A 20,195-nucleotide genomic window follows, 5' to 3' on the forward strand; every position below is an offset into this window, starting at 1 on the left:
TACACGATATGGTATATGAAAACGATGCATTGACATTGTACCGCCCATCAAAAAAACATTTGCCCTCACCTACTTATAGTATCATTACAGTGACTGTCTTTTACTTCTTATGTAGACAAAAAAAAATTATGGTCGATAGCCGAGCGTGTCCTACCTCTGCCGTCGTCAGCTTCTTTGTTTGCGTCTTTCTTTGTGTCTTTGTACGATGCGAGGATGCTTGGCCAACCACCCTAATTACGCATATATCTCATCTTGGCATTACTTAGTAAATACCTTCAGCTTTATGACGCGCCAAACAACGTCAACTTAACATTGTGCCGTGGCTGCTAGTTGGTAGATTTAGAGCTGAAACTGTACCGTTGGCTGAAGCTAAGGTTAACAGATTTCTCAGCTCGTACTGCTCGTGCGCAATCGGTGGGGCACCACTGTGCAATCTTTGCTTTCAGCTGATGCGGCATGATGGCGCTACTGACGTAAAGCCAGCAGACACCCGCGTTTTCTCTTCAAACAAAAAGGACAATTAGAGGGAACCTACTTTGTTACATGCCTAATTGGGAGCTTTGTAATTGGCATGCTCGAAATACTTTTTTAGGCCTCAGTTCACATCTACAGAGCAGTTCACTAATCCAAGGGCCGCAAGGCGTTGACTAAGTCAACATTTTTTTAGCGGGTGTCATCGAGCTGTGGTAGCAATAAGAATGTGCGCTAGACTTGCATTCTGGACGGCGTAAGTTTGATTCACCTGCAGACCAAAATTTTGCCGCATTTTTTTTTCAAGTCATAAACATTTTTTTTCTTGCGGTGTCGGACTTTTTAGGTGCCATTTTAACAGCGATGCTTTTTATGCTGGAGGATGGCCGGTGAACGGGCGCAGGAAAATTTCGCCCAGCGATGACGTCATTGCGGACGCCGGTACCGCTTTACCATAGCTCAGCCCGCCGCGCTCGAGTGGGGCTCGTGTCGCTACCTCTCGGAGGCGTAATAAATTTGTACTAGAACCACCTTGGAAACGCGTCACGTGGGGGGGGGGGGGGGGGGGGGGGAAGCTATACAACTGGTAGAAGCACGGTTTCATAAACGCGTGGGCTGGGGGTTAGCTCCATGGCTTGTTGCGAGGAGAGATGTAGTTGTGGCGGTGCAAAGAGCAGAATTAATGCCAAATTGAAAGAAGTCAAAAGGCTGACAAGTCATAATGTTGATTAGTTTCTTAGCGCCCCACACGCCAGGCCACACAAGCCCAACTGTGACCGCCGAACCAGTTAAATATTGTTGACCTAAACGCTCGCCCCGTATATATACGTCCTCCGCTACTGTTGTAGCTTCATGACAAAGCCGGTGGGCACGCGTACATTGTACATGTTTTAATGACCGAATGTTCATTGCGCTTTTAGGGGTAATGACGACACCACGCAGAAAACTTCACCGGATCACGAAGCATAGGCAGGCAGAAAAACTAGGACGAGTTCCCGGGTACAACTACCCATACACATAGCCAAGCCAAGAATAAGCTATGTTGGGCCTCAAGCTTCATTGTTTGCCATGTCTTCGTGCCACCAGTGCGAAGCTGCCCAAATTTTGTGATTACTTAGGATACCGGAGTTAAAATTACCGGCTCAAAAAATGCTTTTCATTACCACAACGTCTTCCTAAAAACAGTAAAGTGAAGCTTGAACTTTGTGTAATTACCAGACAACGTTAAATCAGGAATATACCGCCCGAATTGCTAAATTTTTTTGCCCAATTTAAAAGTATATTTAGCAACACAAGTGTTTTTGCCTCTTACGCATGGTTAGCAGTGGTTATCACAACATGTTGACAAATACAAATAAATAAATTTAGCGAACTGGCTCCAAATTTACCGGATACTAGCAGTGACAGAATAAACAAAAACTCAATAAGCACAGTTAAATGCGGGAAAATTACATTTTAAAGACCAACACAGCCCAAAACGCATCGCAAATAAGTATGACGGAATTGAAGTAGTGGCGAGCTCCTTCCACACCACCGCTTAGAATATAAACTAAGGCTCTACATTTTTAAAACATGTAAAAAAACTTAATAAGTCACCGACACAATGCGGCGAAGCGAGACTTCACACTATTGCACTGTACCTCTATACCAATAATAAAGGTTCTCTTCCTCAATAGGGTGACCATCAGGCAAAATTATCACCGCGTATTGCCGGCAGAAACATGCTCTTTGACGAGCTTATTAGTCACTACCTTCATCACCCGGAGCATCAGCCTGCTCAGGTTCACTGCAGGACGAATGCCTTCTCCACTGATCTCCTACCGTTCCTGCCCTGCGCTACTCGTCTCCAGAGTTACTCGAGTCGCTAGGTTACGTAGGTCAAACTTTGCGAGTAGCGCAAAAAACGGAAACATCACATGCGAATGGCTTTCTTCTCTGTGATGCGCCTCTTGCGCAACGCTTGATTAGCCTGTTGATGATGACCACCTTGAACCGGTCAGGTCAGAACGCCGTCACAAAATAGAGGTGCGGTGGTGTAGTGAACGTTTGTAGCTGTTTATTGGGTCCCGGTTGTACGTCATTTAGAGAGACTGACACTAGCCGTTGATACGTTTCTACCACTGCCAGGTAGAAGGCGACGACGGGTTTTCAACGGCGTTACAGGCGATGAATTTGAGGAGAGGTCAGCACGAAACTTTGCTGGACACCGTTTGCTCTTGCTGACGAACAAATGTGACGGGTAATCAAAACTGAAAAGATTTCTTCAGTGCTATTTATTGGGCCTACATGCGTAGTGGTACCGTATGGTTCAATCTACGCACGCCAATGCGCTCGTAATGTTTGCCACGAGAGCTGCGATACACTGCGGTATACTGATACAACCTTGAGATATAGTAATCCCCATAAGTGCAGATTTCTATAAGAAAGCCCTATCGTATGCATCAGAGCATATGCACACATCTGAGTTCCCAACGTGCATACAATAGAGACGATGGGCTTATGAAGGAGTCGCTGATGGGCAACTGAGGTGCAGAATGTGTACAAAAGCCCGAAGCTGCAGTTGTGCCATGCATTGATCGGGGGACGGAGTTTTATGTTCCGTTTACGCGGAGGAATTGTGTCGATTTCATTTTGGGTGGAGTTTGATGCTCCTGGAGTAAATGCGAGGTTTTCGTGGTTGTGTTTTTTGAAGAAATCATTGCCAAGGCAACCGTTAACAACATAGAGCGCTACCTCGTAGTAAAGAACTTTGCCAATTATTACAACACTCCCTGTTGCAAACTTGGACTGCACCTGTTCGATATCTCCTGTTAAGATAAACTAAGGCAAAAAATTAGACACGCATGCATGTCAGTCACAGACCACTCTTTCTTCTTCAATCATCTCTGGATTTTGTAGAGAACAACGCAGCTAGACTAGTGTACTTAGCATCAGTGGCAGGTGAATCTCTTGCAGGTGTTTTTATGGTCATTGTTTAGAAAAAAGCTCCCCAGTCTATTGTTCCAAAAATGACTGCGACAGAAGAACCGGTCTCACGAGCTGAGCTCCAAAACGCTAAGTGGCGTTAATACCACGTTGGAGGTCATGATCTAGGACCTACTTGCTGAGTCGTTGAGGATTTGTTATACTCTCATCGGAATCTCAGACGTACGGGAACTAGTAAATATAATATAAAAACGTATTAAAGATCCATTGGTGGTTGTTTAACTGTGTGTGGGCATCCAGTCCTTCACACTGGCGTCCTTAATGGTCGGCACGATGCGTATACCTTGCTCAAGCTTGGGAAGACCGCAATACTGGTATTTTAGCATGCCTCTCATGCCCCACGCCAACCATGCTTGTCTTCTTTGCTTCCTGTTGTCTCAGTGGCCCCATTTGCTGTCTTTGGGAGCAGCATTTGCTGCCTCTTGCTCCTTTCTTTCTTCACCAGTACCCGTTATTTGTCGTCATTATTCCCAGTTCATCGCGTTTTGCACGCACTCGGCGCTGCAGTCGCTTCGCATTCTATTACACGCCAGGACTGAAACAATGGGCACGTCGAAGGCTTGAGTCTTCCAGGAGCCGTCGTTTCAAAGCAACAGCCGGAAGGCTACAGGAACATAAGCGAAAACTGCAAGCCTGTTTTTTTGTGTGCCTCTTTAAGGAAAATTACAGGAAATATTTTTCCGTAATGGAGCATTGCCGGTAGGCGTCTTATGGTAATGGCCGGTACGCGTCTATACGTCTAGACACCTACCGGCACAATATCATTGACTAAGCAAAGGCCGGAGTCGCTGCTGCAACATCCAGAGCTACTTTCGGCTTATCCGATCGGTACTGGCACACTGCAGTGCTTCTGGAATTAAAATATAGACCAGTTACAATCGTCACACTAGGATACTTCTGAACCAGATGCTTAATCTACGTATATTAGGCTCTGCCTTGTGAGCTTGATACAGGGGGATAGTACACGGACACAACAATAGGTTTCTTACCGGATGGAAGGCGCACAAGAAGTATCGCTGCCTCCAGATCCTGCGAAGTGTGTCCAGTAATCGCCAAATGAGTGCCTGAGTGCCCGTGAGACCCAATCTCACCTTAGCGATAGTCTGTTCACCTGCTGTGGGATTCGTAGGGTTGCATCATGTGACACTGCATACTACGATAAGATCTATGAAAGCGGTACAACCATAATAAATAAGTAGTAATATTGTCGTGTCACAGGAGAACAATAACACGGTCAGTTTGTATTTTAAAGTACAATGATGACGCGGCGTTTAAAACCTCGTTAGGTACATTTGAGCCTTTTAGAGTCACCCATACGAATTTCCCAGCGTACTCCCCGGGGTACCAATTAGCAGGCGGTAATTCTGCAGCGGTGTTTCAAAGGTTGTAAAGTAGGCCCTCAGAGATGACACTTGCTGCGCAAACTGTTCCACACTAGGTTTTGGTTTTTTATATACGTATGTCGAGCGCGGAATTCATCCTAACAATCCCGGAAAACGTTAGTTCCTTTAAAAGGTGACTATTAGCACTAAAAGTACGTTGTGACGTTGCCGTTTGGCCGTCGTGGTCCGGATGCTCCTCGGAACGGACGGAGCTCTGCCTCGTGGAGGGTACGGATGTGAATGGGCAGCGTGCCGTGAATTGCGAGCAGCTTGACTGGTTGATGTATGTTCTCTGCATCATTGAAGTTCCACAATCTCCAAGCGCAGCTGTGCATTCCTTTGCCTGAGGGCCTGTAGTTCACAGCGCCTTTTCAACCCAATTGGTCAGTGCATTGTTTTCATGCAGGTCAATTGCTTGTTTTCAGGGCTTCTGAACAGAGGTACCCGTTTCTTTCAGTGAAGGTTTGACGCATGCAGCGTAACTGGCAATTTATGTCATATTTTTTCAAGATAAGTCGCTTTGAGTATTTTTGCTTTACAATACTGGGAGGACGCACTCTCACTGAATAGCGGGGGTTTATTGCAAAATGGCTGTTTTTAACAGCGCAGCTGTACATGGGCTTGCAATTTCCGGTGATTTCCGGTGACTTCCGAAAGTCGCGCCAGCCACGCTATGTGAAGGTACCCCGAAGGTCGACAGAGGGCGCCACCACTTCGAAGACGGCCATCTGGGAGGAGGTACCTCAAACGGCCGACGGATGACGCCATCACCCCTACGGTCGTCCCTGCGCGATCTCAACACGCAGCACCGGTCCAAATAAAGGCACCGAATTTCACCCCCCAGGCAACCATGGGTGAGCCTAGAGAACGTGCATACGGTTGCGAGTGGCGTTGTGCGCGACCTCCGCTTCTCCGGGAGGTGGACGGCAGCGTGCCGAACTTGCAAAATACGGCTGCCGCAGTCAAACGAACGTTTGCGTACAGACACCGTGCTCCGGCCAAAGCGCCCACTGCCGGCCCGCTATCTTCGGACCCTTACTGCTGGCCTAGAAGGGTTCCCAGCACCGTGCGACGACCGTCGAGGGCGCATACTCCGCTCGTACGCGAGGCACGTGGCGCAGTACCGCCCAATTCTTACCCGCGCACACATATATGCACTGATAATTTGCTACAGCTCCGTAGATAAGCTTCAAGTTCGTACACACCGCGGTGAGTGGCACTGTGAGCGACTCCCGTCTATTGTGAAGGTAGCCGCCAGCGTGCTGAAGTCAGCTTCGCCGTTTAAGCAGGTTTTTTGCACGCGTGTAACTGGCTTTAATTTGTAACAGCGGAGCTGTTTTTTCTGGTTGTAATGTGTGCGGCGTCACCTGAAAACCCCGGGTTATGGTTACTCCCGCCGTTTTCATGCAAGTGAGCACGCGCCTCACAAGGAGCGCCCGGTGTCATACAGGCTTCCGCGTGGCGCTCGCAAAAATACCAAGAAAACAGTTCACGTGCTTCCGAGAATCGAGGGGGACCAGAAGACAGCTCACACTACAGAAGCACAGTTCACAAAGCCGGTTGCCGCCGGTTATAGCCCGTGCTGACACGTTCCACACTGGGAGAAATGTGAATCCCGCGGACAAAACGATTTGAATCCGCCTGCCATACATGAGGAAGACGAGGACACAAATGGATATGACGGTAACTAATAATGCTACACTGAATAGCAATGACAGAACATGTAAATGAACGATTTCAAACTTTATGCGATGCGCGGTTGTGTCTCCTTCGGTGCTTACAAGGAAAGCAATCCTCCAGCATCGCTGTGGTCAAGCCTTAGGCAAATTAGTGCAAGCTTTGTCAATCTTTTTTCCTGCACGCCGCACAAAAGAGCCCTACCCAAGGGGGGCTGTCATTTTGTGTTCGTGCGCAGTCCCTACAGACTTGCAGATGGGAGTAGTGCGTAGGATCCGGCCGATTTCGTAGCATGATAAGCATACGCGTCCTTTTGAAGACTTTAGGTACACCTATTATCGCCATGAAATATTTGACATACCGTGGTGCTTCTGGGCAATCCATTCGCCAGGTGATATGTTTGTTTTGCTGATTCTTTGGCCGAAATTATTTCTGTCTGATCGCGCACCATCCAGTTGAGAATTTGTTCAGTATGTTTTTGTCTCCAGCATTATGACCATTCGTTTGCCATTGTGTTCTTTTGTATGGCTTGTTCATAAATAATTTCTTCAGTGGCCTTAACAAAAAATGCCTGAGTGCGACTTATCATGTTGCTGCTATTGAACTCCGTCTTCCAATTGCTTATCTTCTTTGCCCAATGATTCTACGTACTGGCCCTATTGTCTTGCTCACCATGTTGGTAAATTTCAGCGTGTCCTACCTATAACGTCGCCACAAGGTTACTGCCGTTACGTAACATTCCCGGTATAAGGAGGGGACGACAACATGGAGCTGCTCCTGCTACTTTGGTGGCAGGTGGGCTCGCCAGGTGCAGCCTCAGCGATGTGGATAAGCGGGAAGCCTCATCTCAGTGGAGGTAGAAAAGGTTACTATACTCGGTTACAACTTAAGAACGGCACCGAAGTTGCCGCTGTGCCTCATCACCGCAGCCGGATGTCACTCCGCGCAGCACAAGTAGCGCGTTACTGGGAATATTTTGAATATGGCACAAGCCGTTTTTGTATCTTTTTGGACCTAATATGCTTATAAACTACTGCAGCGACGGCAAACAAACTACGTGAGAAAAGGCAGACGCTATCACGCATTCGTGGCAGTCTCCTTTCAAAACGCGCGCGCCCGTTGACATCCGGGTCCGTCGCTTAGGCGGAGTGATACCGTACATGAGCTGGTGCCGTTCTTAACTTGTTCTCGAGTATAGCGTCCATAAAGAAGGTGTGACGTGGGCGGGCCTTGTGGTTTTGGGATGCTGGACACTTGGGGTTCGCTATGCTACCGATGGCGGGTCGGAATCGGAAAATTTATTAGACCTAATTATTCCCGAAAAGGAAAACCTACGCTATACATGGCCACAGTCTGTGACGAGAAAGATTGTCTTTCTTTAGGCTTTACACATTTTTTACCATAGATAATATCCCAGCAAGTCTCTAAATTAGACATCACAAATCGGTCGTGGGCCTTAGGAAGCGGGATTTGCAAAATAAGTGATTCATGGGTGCAGACGTATGATCTGTTTTTAAGTACCTCATTCTGGAAAAATTGTTGTTGGAGGTTTTGGGCGAAATATTGGCCGGCGCTGCAAAGAGTAAATGAAAACACTGCTTTTGTTCGATGCTATTTAGACTTGCGTTGCAAAAATGTGCTGTTTCTGTCTTCTTGGAACATTCTCTGAACGGAGGTTGCCCAGGAATCATGAGCTTAAACAGATTACTGCTACCAGTTTACAAAACGATGAATTGAAAACGGAAAAATTACAGTATAGTACGTGCATCTGACACCTGAACGGGATGGCACGTGCGGAAAAAAGGTGTAGCGCATCTGCGCAAACCTGTATTCCAGGGAAGCCTTGGTGTCTGCCAGTCTTCTTGTGGACGCGATTTGTGCCGTAAGACGGAGAAGCGAAAGCAGGGAAAGAAACGCAAACACGAGGTAGCAAAGAAGATGCCGGTCAAAGTATTTCGCAACAAAAGGCAAAGAACTGATTTGAATGATTGATTGATTGATTGATTGATTGATTGATTGTATGGTTTAACGCGCCGACGCAACGCAGCCGATGAGGCGCGCCGTAGTGGAGGGCTCCGGATTAATTTTCACCACCTGGGATCTTTATCGTGCGCCGAAATCTCGTACACACAGGCGTTTTTGCTTTTCGCCTCCATCAGAAAAGCGGCCGCCGCGGCCGGGAATCGAACCCGCGACCTCGTGCTCAGCAGCGCAACGCCTTAGCCACTGAGCCACCGCGGCGGGTAAAAGGCAAAGAACTAAAACGAAGGTAGAAAGCAAACATGACATAGCAGTAAAAATGTTGCTTACACATGGGTTGGTTTAAATTTAGAAAGTGTATATTCTATATCCACAGAAACAAAAACTATATAAAGCTTTAAAATACCAGTCAATAAACGATGCCTACATATGAAATCTACAAACATATATAAGGGATGTACGAGCAGGATAACACTTCACAAGCAAAGCGATAAATTCCCTATTGTAAAGAGAGTAAGGCAGGGAGATACCACCTCGCCAAAACGGTTCATTGCATAAAGCTCGACTGGGAAAACACAGGATTAAGGATGAACGAGAATACTTGAGTCATTTGAGGTTTGCCGACGACATAGTCTTGCTGAGTGAGACTGAAGAACACCCGCAAAAGATGCTTGCGAAACTGAAATCAGAAAGCATGGCCATGGGGCTAACAATACACGTAAATTAATCGGAAGTAATGAGGAATAATCATCGCAAGAACGTCTCCTTCAGCTTAGGGAACAAAACACTAGAAGTAAAAGAACCTAACTACTGCGGACAGATTGGTTAGTGCTGACCCCAACCATGAGAGAGAAATCCGGCGCGGAATATGTATGGGCTGGGGAGTCCTCAGCAAGCACTCTCAAATATCAATACGTACTCTACGTCTATCACTCAAAAGAAAAATATACAACCAGGGCCTACTGCCGCTCATGAAATACGGTGCTGAATCTTGGCGCCTTAAAAAACAACTGAAAAGCAAACTTAGACCGGCTCAACGGGCCATGGAACGATAATGATAGCAGTCACACTTAGGGACAGGAAACGATTTTCGGGATCATGGAACAAACTGGAAAAGGTGATATCATAGTTCAAGTAAAGATAAAGAATTAACTTGGGCTGGCCATGTAGTGAGATGAACCGACAACCGGTGGACAATTAGGCTGCAGTGGATGTCAAGAGATGGGTCTAGAAGAAGGGGAAGGCCATTAACACGAAGATTGGATGAAATGGGAAAATTCGGCAGCCATCAATGGACTACAGCCGCTACAGCAGTGCCGGACAGGAGCGGTTGGAGGTCAGTTGGAAACCCCTTCGCCTTGCAGTGAACCTAAGTAGGCTAGTAGGTGAACCTAAGTAGGCTAGTAGGAAAAACTAGTCGGAGTTACCATCTGGATTTTTTTAAGTTTGTTTGGAAACTAGGATGACCATGGAATGTCTTGGAGGTGCCACTCAGCTACGTAAAAAATAAAGAGTTTTACAATGAGCACATCTCACCGCTTCTGTTTTGTTATCCCTCAAGGGCATCTATTTCGTTTTTTTTTAGTTTTAATGTCTTTTCAGGCTGGTACTTCTAATTAAGACATGCAGTTGTAATACCAATTCATCAAATGTAAGCTACATTTGAAGATAGCTTATTACGAGTTGCAATATTGTGCATGCCCAGCACTAAGCTTTAATAACACTCAGTAGGTAAACTGTTTCCTTTATTCTTGAAAGTCACTTTCGCAATAATTTGCCGTAATTTTGAATCGCAAAAATCTCCATACTCCTCGTAGCTTTCTTGCGGAGTGGTCAATAGGTTTGAAAAACGACCAACCTTGTTTTCCGAACGTCCGTCGTGCTGATATAACAAAGAATAAAAATAAATGTCCCACAGCGAGCAGTTATCAGAGACCGAACAAAAAAACCACCTATTGCAACACACATTCTTACAAAAACCCCGGCACCAAAAGTTTTGCATCTGTTTAGTTCCTGTTTTTTTGATTGAGAGAGTAGGGCGTGTATCGTAGCGCGCCACGCCATTATTTGTTTTCCCAATTAGTGTTAAGCTCGTTTCACCTCCCAAACCAATTAACCAATAGCAATCGACTTTAGTAAATAAAATTACGATACTAAAGGTTCAACCTGCGCCATGCTATTCTAACGAATTGGGTATATGTGGTTACTGCTCCTCTCAAAAGAATCTTTTACTGCTCATTCATCTGTTGTGGCGCGCATGATATACTTGCGCAGACAAGGGCCCCTTTCTGTTGGGGTATACTGAATACCCTTCACTCAGCACTCGCTTTCTTTTTGGGGTGTATACTGTTTACGAATATACACCCTAGATAAATCGTAATCACGCTTCTCACCGAAATTAACGGTGGGTTTTCGTACATTTTTTCTCTTAACCACTGTCCTTGACCCACCTGCTACAATCAGATGTGTTTTAATGAATATCTGCATATAAAATTTTTTGAGCACTTATTTCGTACGGGAAGCGTCTTTTTGAAGTAGCGCAGTCCACAAATATGGTTTGTTTATGCGTGAACAACTTAAGCTTCTGCACAACCGCCGCCGCCTCTACGATTTTCGACTACGAATGCGAAATGACTCGACTACGATTTTTACAATGTTTCGTTAAAAGCTAGGAAAGAATTTCGTCCCTATTGATGATGACGATTTTGTGGATGTGTTGGCTACACCGTACCTCGGAACTATGGGCACTGCTTTAGAGAGGAGCTAAGCTTACATTGTGGTGTGCTTTCTTGAACTTCTCGTAAAATCCAAGTAAAAAAATGCAAAATTCTCACGAAAAAAATTTAGGGAAGCTTGCACTCACGCGGAAGACTTGAATGGCGAAGCTGTTGTAGGTGATCACTGACAGACACTATACGCGGCTGGGTCATGTGAAGTTAATGATCATTTACACCAGCTTCGACATACAAGTCGCGGCTCTACAACCGTACAGAGCGCACGCGCACGATGATACAACGGCGAACGAATGCTAGGCGTACGCTATGACGCGCCTTCCTCGTTTTTAGCTAGTTTTGCCACGATACGGCGAATGCTAGAGTGTTTTTGTGGCCAATGTTGGCCGATCTCTCTAAGTGGGTAGGCTTAGCTTGACAAGCGTGCGCTCGAGGCACGCGACCAAGGCTTGAGTATTTTTTTGTCCAATGTTGGCTAATCTCCCTAAGCGGGTATGCTTAGCTTGACGAACGTAAGCTCGAGGTAGGCGTGCACGAGCGATCAGCCTTTTCTCGGGAAGCTCGCGGCGTGCACGAACCCCGAACGTACGGCCAGCAACAACAGCACCGCTGTTAAAACAGCTTCTTCAGCGTTTTCAGTGGCACTAAGCATACCGCATGGAATGTGCCCGCAACAAAATAGTCATGCCAGTGTCAGTGGTGCGAACAGCTCTACCTTGTAATACAGTAGGGGACCTTTCGGGCATTAAAGTTTTAACAAATGTCATGATTATATCTGATGCCCGCTAACATATCCCTGAGAACTTTCAGTTTCCCTCGGTCAGCTATTTTGCCAACTTCATATAAAATGCCAAAGCTTCGGTGGAAATGATTATTTTTTGCAGAGCGCACTAATGCTTACAAAATTAGCAGACAGAATTACAGGTTCTATACTCCTAAATTTGTGCAGTATGGAAACAAGACCACTGAGAACATTCGTTCAGTACGACCAAATTGCTTCAAAAAAATGCTTTAGCTTAGCCTGTTTCATGCGAGCTAACAGTGCTCAAACTGGACGAAGACACAAAAGTGGAGTACACAAACAAGCTCTGACTTGCAACTACGTTTAATAAAAAAAATAACACAAATATGTACAGATATTCACAGCCGCATAGAGTATGCACGAAAAGAAAGAATGGAAAGAAACACCCTCACTGCTGACATAGTCACGACAATTCATCTGACATAGCCTTGGCAATATGTGGCAAAATTGTGTTTCATCTACTTGAATAAGTGTTTGTAATTACTCGGCATTGTTTACCCATACCTTGCCCCAGCTCTGATGTGGTGCTTAGTTTCTTGCGCAACTCTAACCTTGTTAATTGTGGGGCCTTGAGTGTAGACATGGAAGCTCTTTTCTGTTGCCTTCCGCGCGAACAGCTCATGAATGGTGTCAAGGACTGCGTTACTACGCCTAACAATAAATAAGCCTTCGTTACGCCCTTTGGTTTGCCATTAGAGTCATTCCTTGAGCTTTTTTTTTTATCTGGGGTCTGTGTGAACTTCCCACAACAATAAGGTTTATACACAAAAATATGGAATCTGTATAAGGTCAAGGGTCTTCCCAGTCCTAAATGACATCTTCTTAAGCAAAGCTGATCGGGTGCTGTGACCCTATGTCTGTTATTTTCCTCTCACTCTTTCAGCAGAATGGTTTGGCATGAAACTCACCGTTTAAAACATGAAGCAAGGGTGTATCCAATTCTTGGACTCGAGAATAAAAATGATGCTTTACCATGTCTGCTGAATGCATGCTTCGAGGTCGGCCAAACCTTTGTTAAAGTACAGCTGAGGGCATATCAAACTGGTGAAAAATGTCCCTGCCTTTTGTTGCTTTCGTTCAGCATTAACTAAGTCGTGCACCCATTTGATGGAAGCACGTTTTTCTGGTAGGGTGCACATACTAAGAGAAACTGGCGTTCCACAGGACACGCTCTCTTGATTGACTGATTGTAGGGTTTAACGCCGACGCTTCACAGGCGATGACGTGTGCCGTTATAGAGGGCTCCAGAATAATTTTGACCACCTGAAGATCTATAACGTCCGCCGAAATCTCGTACACACGGGCAATTTTGCTTTTCTCCTCCATCAGAACAGCGGCCCGGAATCGAACCCGCAGCCTAGTGCTCAGTAGCAGAATGCCTTAGCCACTGAGCCACCGCGGCGGGTCGGTACACGCTCTCTCGTGCTGGCCAGAAGTTGGTTCAAAACATTAAGAAAAGTGATATAACTGAGCGCGCCTCCGCTGAGAGAGCGCGAAAAATTTCTGTCTACTATAAATTCATGGCTTCACTCATACAGCCTAAACAAAGTTGCATCTCGGTATGGTTTCTAGGTTTTAATTTCCGAGCGGAACAAGTTGGGAACTTTATGCGGAAACGTCGACCACCCTGTAATATAAAAACAGAATGTTTCCCACCTGGCTCCATTGCTTTGTACGGTCTTGACACATTGAAATACGAAGAACAGAGCGTGCGGCTTTCAGTACATGCCGCACATCCTGGCGACAGGCCGCGTATGCTCAGTAGGAACAAGTTACGATGGTTCGTCACCAATCTTGGTATGAAAAAAAAAATCGTCTATTCATTGTTTGTTAGGCGCTCGCCACGAAATAAAATAAATAAAGGATTATAGCTGGACTAGTGGATTGGACTAGCACTCTCGTAACGTGTTCGTATTTCATTCCGCGGCTCGTCGACAGGATGCGCCGAATGTACTGAAAGCTGCGCGCTCCGTTGTTTTGTATTTCAATGTATCGCGATAGTACCTCGTCGCACTTCCGTTGTCTACTCCATTCCTCTGCCTTGCAAGCGTGTCTATGTAGGGCAGGCGGGGCGCTGCCTTAAAGTGCGACTAAGGAAACATCATATTTAAATGGAAGGGGCTATTAATTCGCACTTGTAGGCATATTGTTAGCCGCACGGACGCACGTGGCGTTTTACCATTACTTCAATACCGTTTTTTGATAGGAACCAGACAGCAAGAGGGCTGGTGGAGGCCAGGTTACAACACTATTTCTGTTTAATGCACTTTGAAAAGAATGAGGGGGCTGCATGTGCAGCATTACCTCTTTCAAAACATGATCACTTAACCAGGCTATTTTGTTTTAGGCGTCTGCTGGTTTGAAGGGCTGCATGGTCAGTTAAAGGTAATATCATATATAATCAGCGATGATAACTGTATTGTTGCAACTTTCTAGGAACACTTTCGGAGAAAAAAGGCACCTTTTCGAGTGCAGGATTTGGTCACAGTACGAGAGTATTCGAGTGGAGCTTCCCATAACGGGGAAGCCATAATTTTGCAGTATATATAAACAGCCAAGTATATATAAATGAATGAAATGACTTCTAGAAAATATTGGCATTTCTCTGTTACCTAGACTTAAATTCCCTCAATTCCGAAAGCTCTGAGGTAGAGATTCAAATGTTTTACAACGTCGCTGAGTTTAAACGTTTGCAACAATCGACCATTTGCGCGCTTAGTCCTATTTTGAAATATCAAAGAAACAAAAAAAAAACGTTTGCGTCACTTTAATAACAGCCTTTACTTTCGCGACAAAGATTGCTGTTTTTCTTTCTAAATAGATTCTTTTTTTGTACAATGTTTCAAATTCCGCAGACAAATTTTTGCTTTTTGTTTTCGTTAACAGCAGCCAGCCTCGTGGACCCATTCGGACAACAAATGACACCGCAACAGGCACAACAACAACGGCTAACCTCCCCTCCTCAACTAGGGCAGCCGCAACCTCCACAATCACAATTTCAACAACCAATGGGATTCGAACCCCTCCAACAACCACAACAACAACAACCACAACCACAACTACCACTACAGCAACAGCAAAGCAAGCCACCACAACTGCAGCCAAGTACTGGTAGTCAAGGCTTTCAACCGGTATTTGGCGGAAGCCCTGGAGGAGGTTTGGGAAGCGCTTCAGGTGGCGGCCTCGGAACACGTGGGGGGACAAGTGTTGATAGAATGAGACCCGTCTCAGGCACTCCAGGAGGCCCCGTAGGAGGCACAACCATAGCGAATCCCGGTTCTGGTCTTCAAAGTGGACGAAGTGCAAGCAATGGCATAGGGAGTTCAGGCCCGTTTACGAGTGGTATGCCCAGCGGCCCTAGTGGAGTTGGTCCTGGTCCTGGCTCCTTCAGCGGTGACAGAGGTGGTGGCCTAATGAACCCAATGCCAGGTGAGTAAAAATTTTGTCGGTTACATCCACGGACCCTTACACAGTTATCTGAGACAAATGGGGCGCCCCATGGGTGCAATGGCATTTATATCATATTCCGCGGTCATTTTAAATAGAAGAACATGAACTAACCCGGATGCTGCCCAGAAAGTCCCGTGCTCTGAAGGGTCAGATTTCTCTGCACCAGTTTTAACAGAGGAGCTGTGTAGCTGCTTCGAATGTCCTTTTGATGTCCGTAACGCCAGGCGGACTGGGCAGGACGATGGCGCCATCACCTGGACTGCCGTCGAGTACGCGATCTCGGCTCGTGCACTGGACACGCAGCGCCAGGGTCTCTAACCGGTTTTTTTCTGGTGCGGTTTGGGTTCAGGCTCAAACTATTTTGGTTAGATTCCGGGTTTGGTACCCGCGCAAAATTCTGTTGTGGTTCTAACTGGTTCAAGCGGGTGAAAACGGGTCAGTAGAAAAAAAAAAACATTAGTGGCTTGAATGGCACCTACTATCAGCGCCACAATCATCACCACAAACGGCATACTTCAATAATTATCCGCGGTGCGTGGCCTCCAGCGTAAGCAGTGTTCCGCGACATCAGAGATTGAACAGGTCTGTGAGTCTGGGCGGGCGCTTGTCATCGCCGCTACCCTATTATGGCCGGGCCTTGCGCATCCACAATACACGTAGGAAGCCACAGGGATCCATCGAGTCCACGGCGTCTTCCTGCAGTTTTTTTTTTTTTGCTTTGGTATATTAGTGCTGCATTTTTGTTTTAGTGCCACTTTTGTAGAAAAGCAAAGTCATGTTGTTGGTTGCTGTTTGCAAATTTTGCTACTTGCACAAAGCTTCAAAAATATGTTCAGCCTAAAATTCACTTTATAAATATTGCCAATGAGGGGCCAACAAACACAACACCAATTGAAGGGAATTAAAAGGTTCGAATGAAGACTTAAGGCTGGTTACTTGTTTGAATGTGAAAGCATTACTCTTTATGGCCGCAAGGGCATTTTTATTAGTTTTAAATTTGTTAATATCATCGCACACAAATTTACTTTTGGCTCAAAAACCCGTAGTTTCATTACCCGCCATTTCTTTCTTAAGAAAAATAATAACTATGGCTAGACGTAGCCGCCGCGGTGGCGCCTTATGCTCCATTCTTTCCGCCGACCAGTGCGGGTCGCAGCTCCTCGAGAGGTTTCTGCGGTGCACACAAATTGTTTATTCGAGCCGCGTAGACTTCGTATTATGTGCGTCCAGTGCTTCTCACAAAGTCCATAAGACGCAGATAACTTGATAAAAATCAAAGCCCATTTCTTAACAGAATGATGGTTAACATAAGGTTTTTCCCTTGCAACCTGAGTCAAAGTCAAGGTACAAAATCAAAACTGCTTCGACCATGTCGGAATGGTGCGAACAGATCAATTTCGGCTTTATAACGACAGAGACCCAGGCTCGATTCCGAAAACGGGAAGCTTTTTTCTTACGGTGTTGGACGTGCCTTTGTGCAAACCCATTGAGTACAACTTCCCAAACTTTTAATAATACAGCAGGAGCGACGATGGATAGGCAAGCCAGCGCCTTATCACGGTATTCACTGGCCAAACAGGCGAGAGTACGCGCATGCGCATAAAACTATCTGTTGTGGGAGTGTAGTCTGCTCCGCTGTTCTCCTCAGGACAACACACCACCTGTTTTTTTCTTATCTCGCAAGGTCGTTTCGCTACCGCAAAAGGTAGCTAAGCACCGTGGGGCACAAGTTTTTATTTTTATCAGATTTGTTATTCATCACATTATATCGCGCAGCAGCCTAAGGTCATTTCGGCCATAAAACCGGTCCTGTTCTACTTTTATTTTTCTTTTCCGTGGCATTCCTCACGCTGGGAGGGGGCAAGTGACCCCCCCCCCGAAAAAAAAAAATCACACACACATTTGATATGCGCATGCGCGTCAAATAGCCATGGTTCATTTTGAGCAAAGTTAATAACATGCAGTGGCAGGGGGTGCACCACTCTCAAGGAAACAGCGTAGGAGACGACACTCATACAGGCGCTAGCCCTATGCGCATGCGCGTACTCTCGCCTGTTTCGCTGCTGAACACCGTGACAAGGCGCTGACATGCCAATGCTTCTTCGGTCCCTCTATATTATAATAAATTTGGGAGGCTGTACGTTGAGTTTTCTGCTTTGCGTTTTGCGATTTCGGACTTTGTCTTTGCGCATTTCAGATAGCCGCTTTAGAACAGACAAAGCTTCGCGTTTCAACCATCTTTCACTTCACCCACTATCATCATCATCCTCATCATCAGAGAAATTTGGCTTTTCTGCAGTGAATTTTGGAGCAACGTCGCCGCAGTGAGGCATAAAAAGCTTCGCTTTAAATATCGACTTCTTTATTAGCAGGTATTATGGCACTGTCAGGATATCCAGAGCGTACACGGGCGATTCTGCCGCATTATCTCTCCGCCGCGTCTCCCGTTTTTGTCAAAAATGCTTCTAGCAAATAAATTTCTCTGTTTACCAGACTGCTCGTGATCTTGACTTTAAACCCTTTCCGGAACCAGTTCAGAAGCGTACTTCGATTCGTTCGGGTTCAGGTTCCCTTCCAAAATGGCAGGAGAAGCACGGGAGCGGTTCTGTTCCAATTGCGGGCAGAAATTAATGTTCGGTTCCTGTTTTCGGTTCGATTCCAGTGCCGGTTCGACACGCTGCGATGCGCACATATACACTCCCTATATATTCACCCATAAACTACCAGACCTCTGTGGGTGGGCTCGAGTACGTACCGCGAAGAATGGCGTTGAGAGGTACCCATTCGTCTATAGGAGGTGGCCGCCAGAGGGCTGAAGTCACCGGCGCTATTTCAGTAGAGGCGGTGACCCAGCCTTGACTTTTTTGTTTTATCGCATGAAGCTTGCATTTTTAAGAAGCCATCTTTCTGCTTTAATGTCATTATCTCCGTTCAATAGATATTCCCCGGGTGAACAGTTGAAGCTTAACTTTTAAGTGCGAATGCACTTCTTAAGCGAGCCTGAATCGTCCGCCGCCGTCGTCCGCATAGCGACAGCTGCGAGTGCGCGCGCTCCTCGTCTTCCTCCTCGTCTTCCCTAGCAACGGGGGGAGAGGGGCGCGCGTTACTCTCCTCCTCCTCTCTCCGCTCAGGGACTGCGGGTGTTGGGCGCCTCCTCTCCACTTCGGGCGGGAGAGCTCTCGCTCGCGTAGCGGGCGCTCCGCATTCCGGCGCGTGAGGGCGCTCGTGTAGCCCTCGCCGTAACGGCGGGCGCTACTCTCCTCCTCCTCTCTCCGCTCAGTGACTGCGGGTGTTGGGCGCCTCCTCTCCACTCCAAGATCACGATATCCACCGCAATCGCGCAATCAACAACCGTGCATTCGCACTTACACACTCTCACCCTCGGGGAAGTGCGAGGGAATTTTTTTCCTTCTAAAATTGACAATTATCAGCCGTACGAAATTTGCCTGGTTTCTTCATGTGTGCCAAAAAGTTGTATATATCTAAAGTTCTTCATAGTAATTTTGACTGAGTCGGAGAGTGGACAAAATCGCCTTACGGATTTAATATGCTGGTGTGAAAGTCGTTTCACAGTTTCAGGTTGGTGTCTGTGATAACGCTGTCGTACCAAAAGTAATGACATAAAACATGAATCTACCCAAGTGCCTTTTTCGCACATATTACGCAAATTTAAATAAAGTCGCCATTCATTCTAAACTTATAGTTGGGCCTGTGGCACCGTAATACGAGACTAAGAGTAAAACAATGTGTTTATGGTGACCCCAGGAATACCGAAAGCTTCAAAGATGTTTTGATGCCGAAAATATTTTTAAAATTGTTGCATTGATAGACTTTTTCATACGTCAGCGCCATGAGCACTAAGGTCTGAACTCTGCTTTCGTTAACAGGGTGGTTGTACTGGAAACTTAAGTAAACCTTCTCACTTCGCCTTGCTCTAAAACAGGGGTCAACAACCTTGTTATGCGGACGGTTGATTTGCACGAAGCCGACAAGGCGGGTGCCGGACGGAAAAGGGGAGGGGGGATATGTAGGCACACAGAAATAAAAGCAATGAATTCACAACAATGCGAAAAACTGGAATAGAACTTATGTCTATTGTTCGCACGCATGTGACAAAGTTGCAACTAGAATACACGGTTGCGAGCAAAAAAAAAAAAAATAGGTTTTTGGACATCTGCAAAGAAATGAAGTGAAGACGCCACTTGCCTAATTGTGACATGGGGGGTGAGCCAACTTTTGTTTTCCTGTCTAACACCGTTTGAGGTCAATTTTGCCCTCTGAGATAGGAAGTGTCAAGGGGAGAGGACCAGTACTGACTGCACGCCGAGGACCGAAAAATACGCCTCGGCGGGCCGCAGGTTGCTGACCAGTGCTTCCAAAAAAGGCCTTAATTTTTGGCCTTCAGTTTTTATCAGCTGTAAAACAGCTGAATAATTGGGATCGGTAGGGAGGGTAGTGCCGGAAATCATAAGAATCCCAGGGTATAGTCAAGATAAAACTGTAATTAAAACCTGGCAAAGTTGACTACCATAACTTTGACAAGCAAGAAAAGGTTAGCTATTCTATTGGCGTGGAACCTAATTTTGTAATGTAATAAAGTTAGCTTAGGTGGGATATAAACGCAATAAAGGCGTTGAAAAGCATGAATATCTGGCGCCGCAGTCTCCGTTAAAGCAAGCCCCAGAGGAAGATTTCATACTTGTTCTACACAAACAT

General features: G+C 46.1%; 1 protein-coding gene across 3 annotated transcripts in view; it reads left to right on the forward strand.

The window, feature by feature from the left end:
* LOC144142458 (uncharacterized) overlaps window positions 1-20,195 on the forward strand; it is an 80,466-nt gene that overhangs the window by 2,401 nt on the left and 57,870 nt on the right. For 2 of the 3 annotated variants that reach the window (XM_077673992.1, XM_077673993.1), the window contains exon 2: window positions 14,916-15,458. In XM_077673992.1, coding sequence (XP_077530118.1) covers window positions 14,916-15,458 — 543 coding nt within the window. The remainder of the gene's footprint in view (window positions 1-14,915; window positions 15,459-20,195) is intronic. The other variant, XM_077673994.1, reaches the window with a different exon arrangement.

Source organism: Haemaphysalis longicornis, unplaced genomic scaffold (genome assembly GCF_048455015.1).
Source record: "Haemaphysalis longicornis isolate Haplotype H1 unplaced genomic scaffold, Haemaphysalis longicornis Haplotype H1 scaffold_6, whole genome shotgun sequence".
Taxonomy (NCBI): Eukaryota; Metazoa; Arthropoda; class Arachnida; order Ixodida; family Ixodidae; genus Haemaphysalis; species Haemaphysalis longicornis.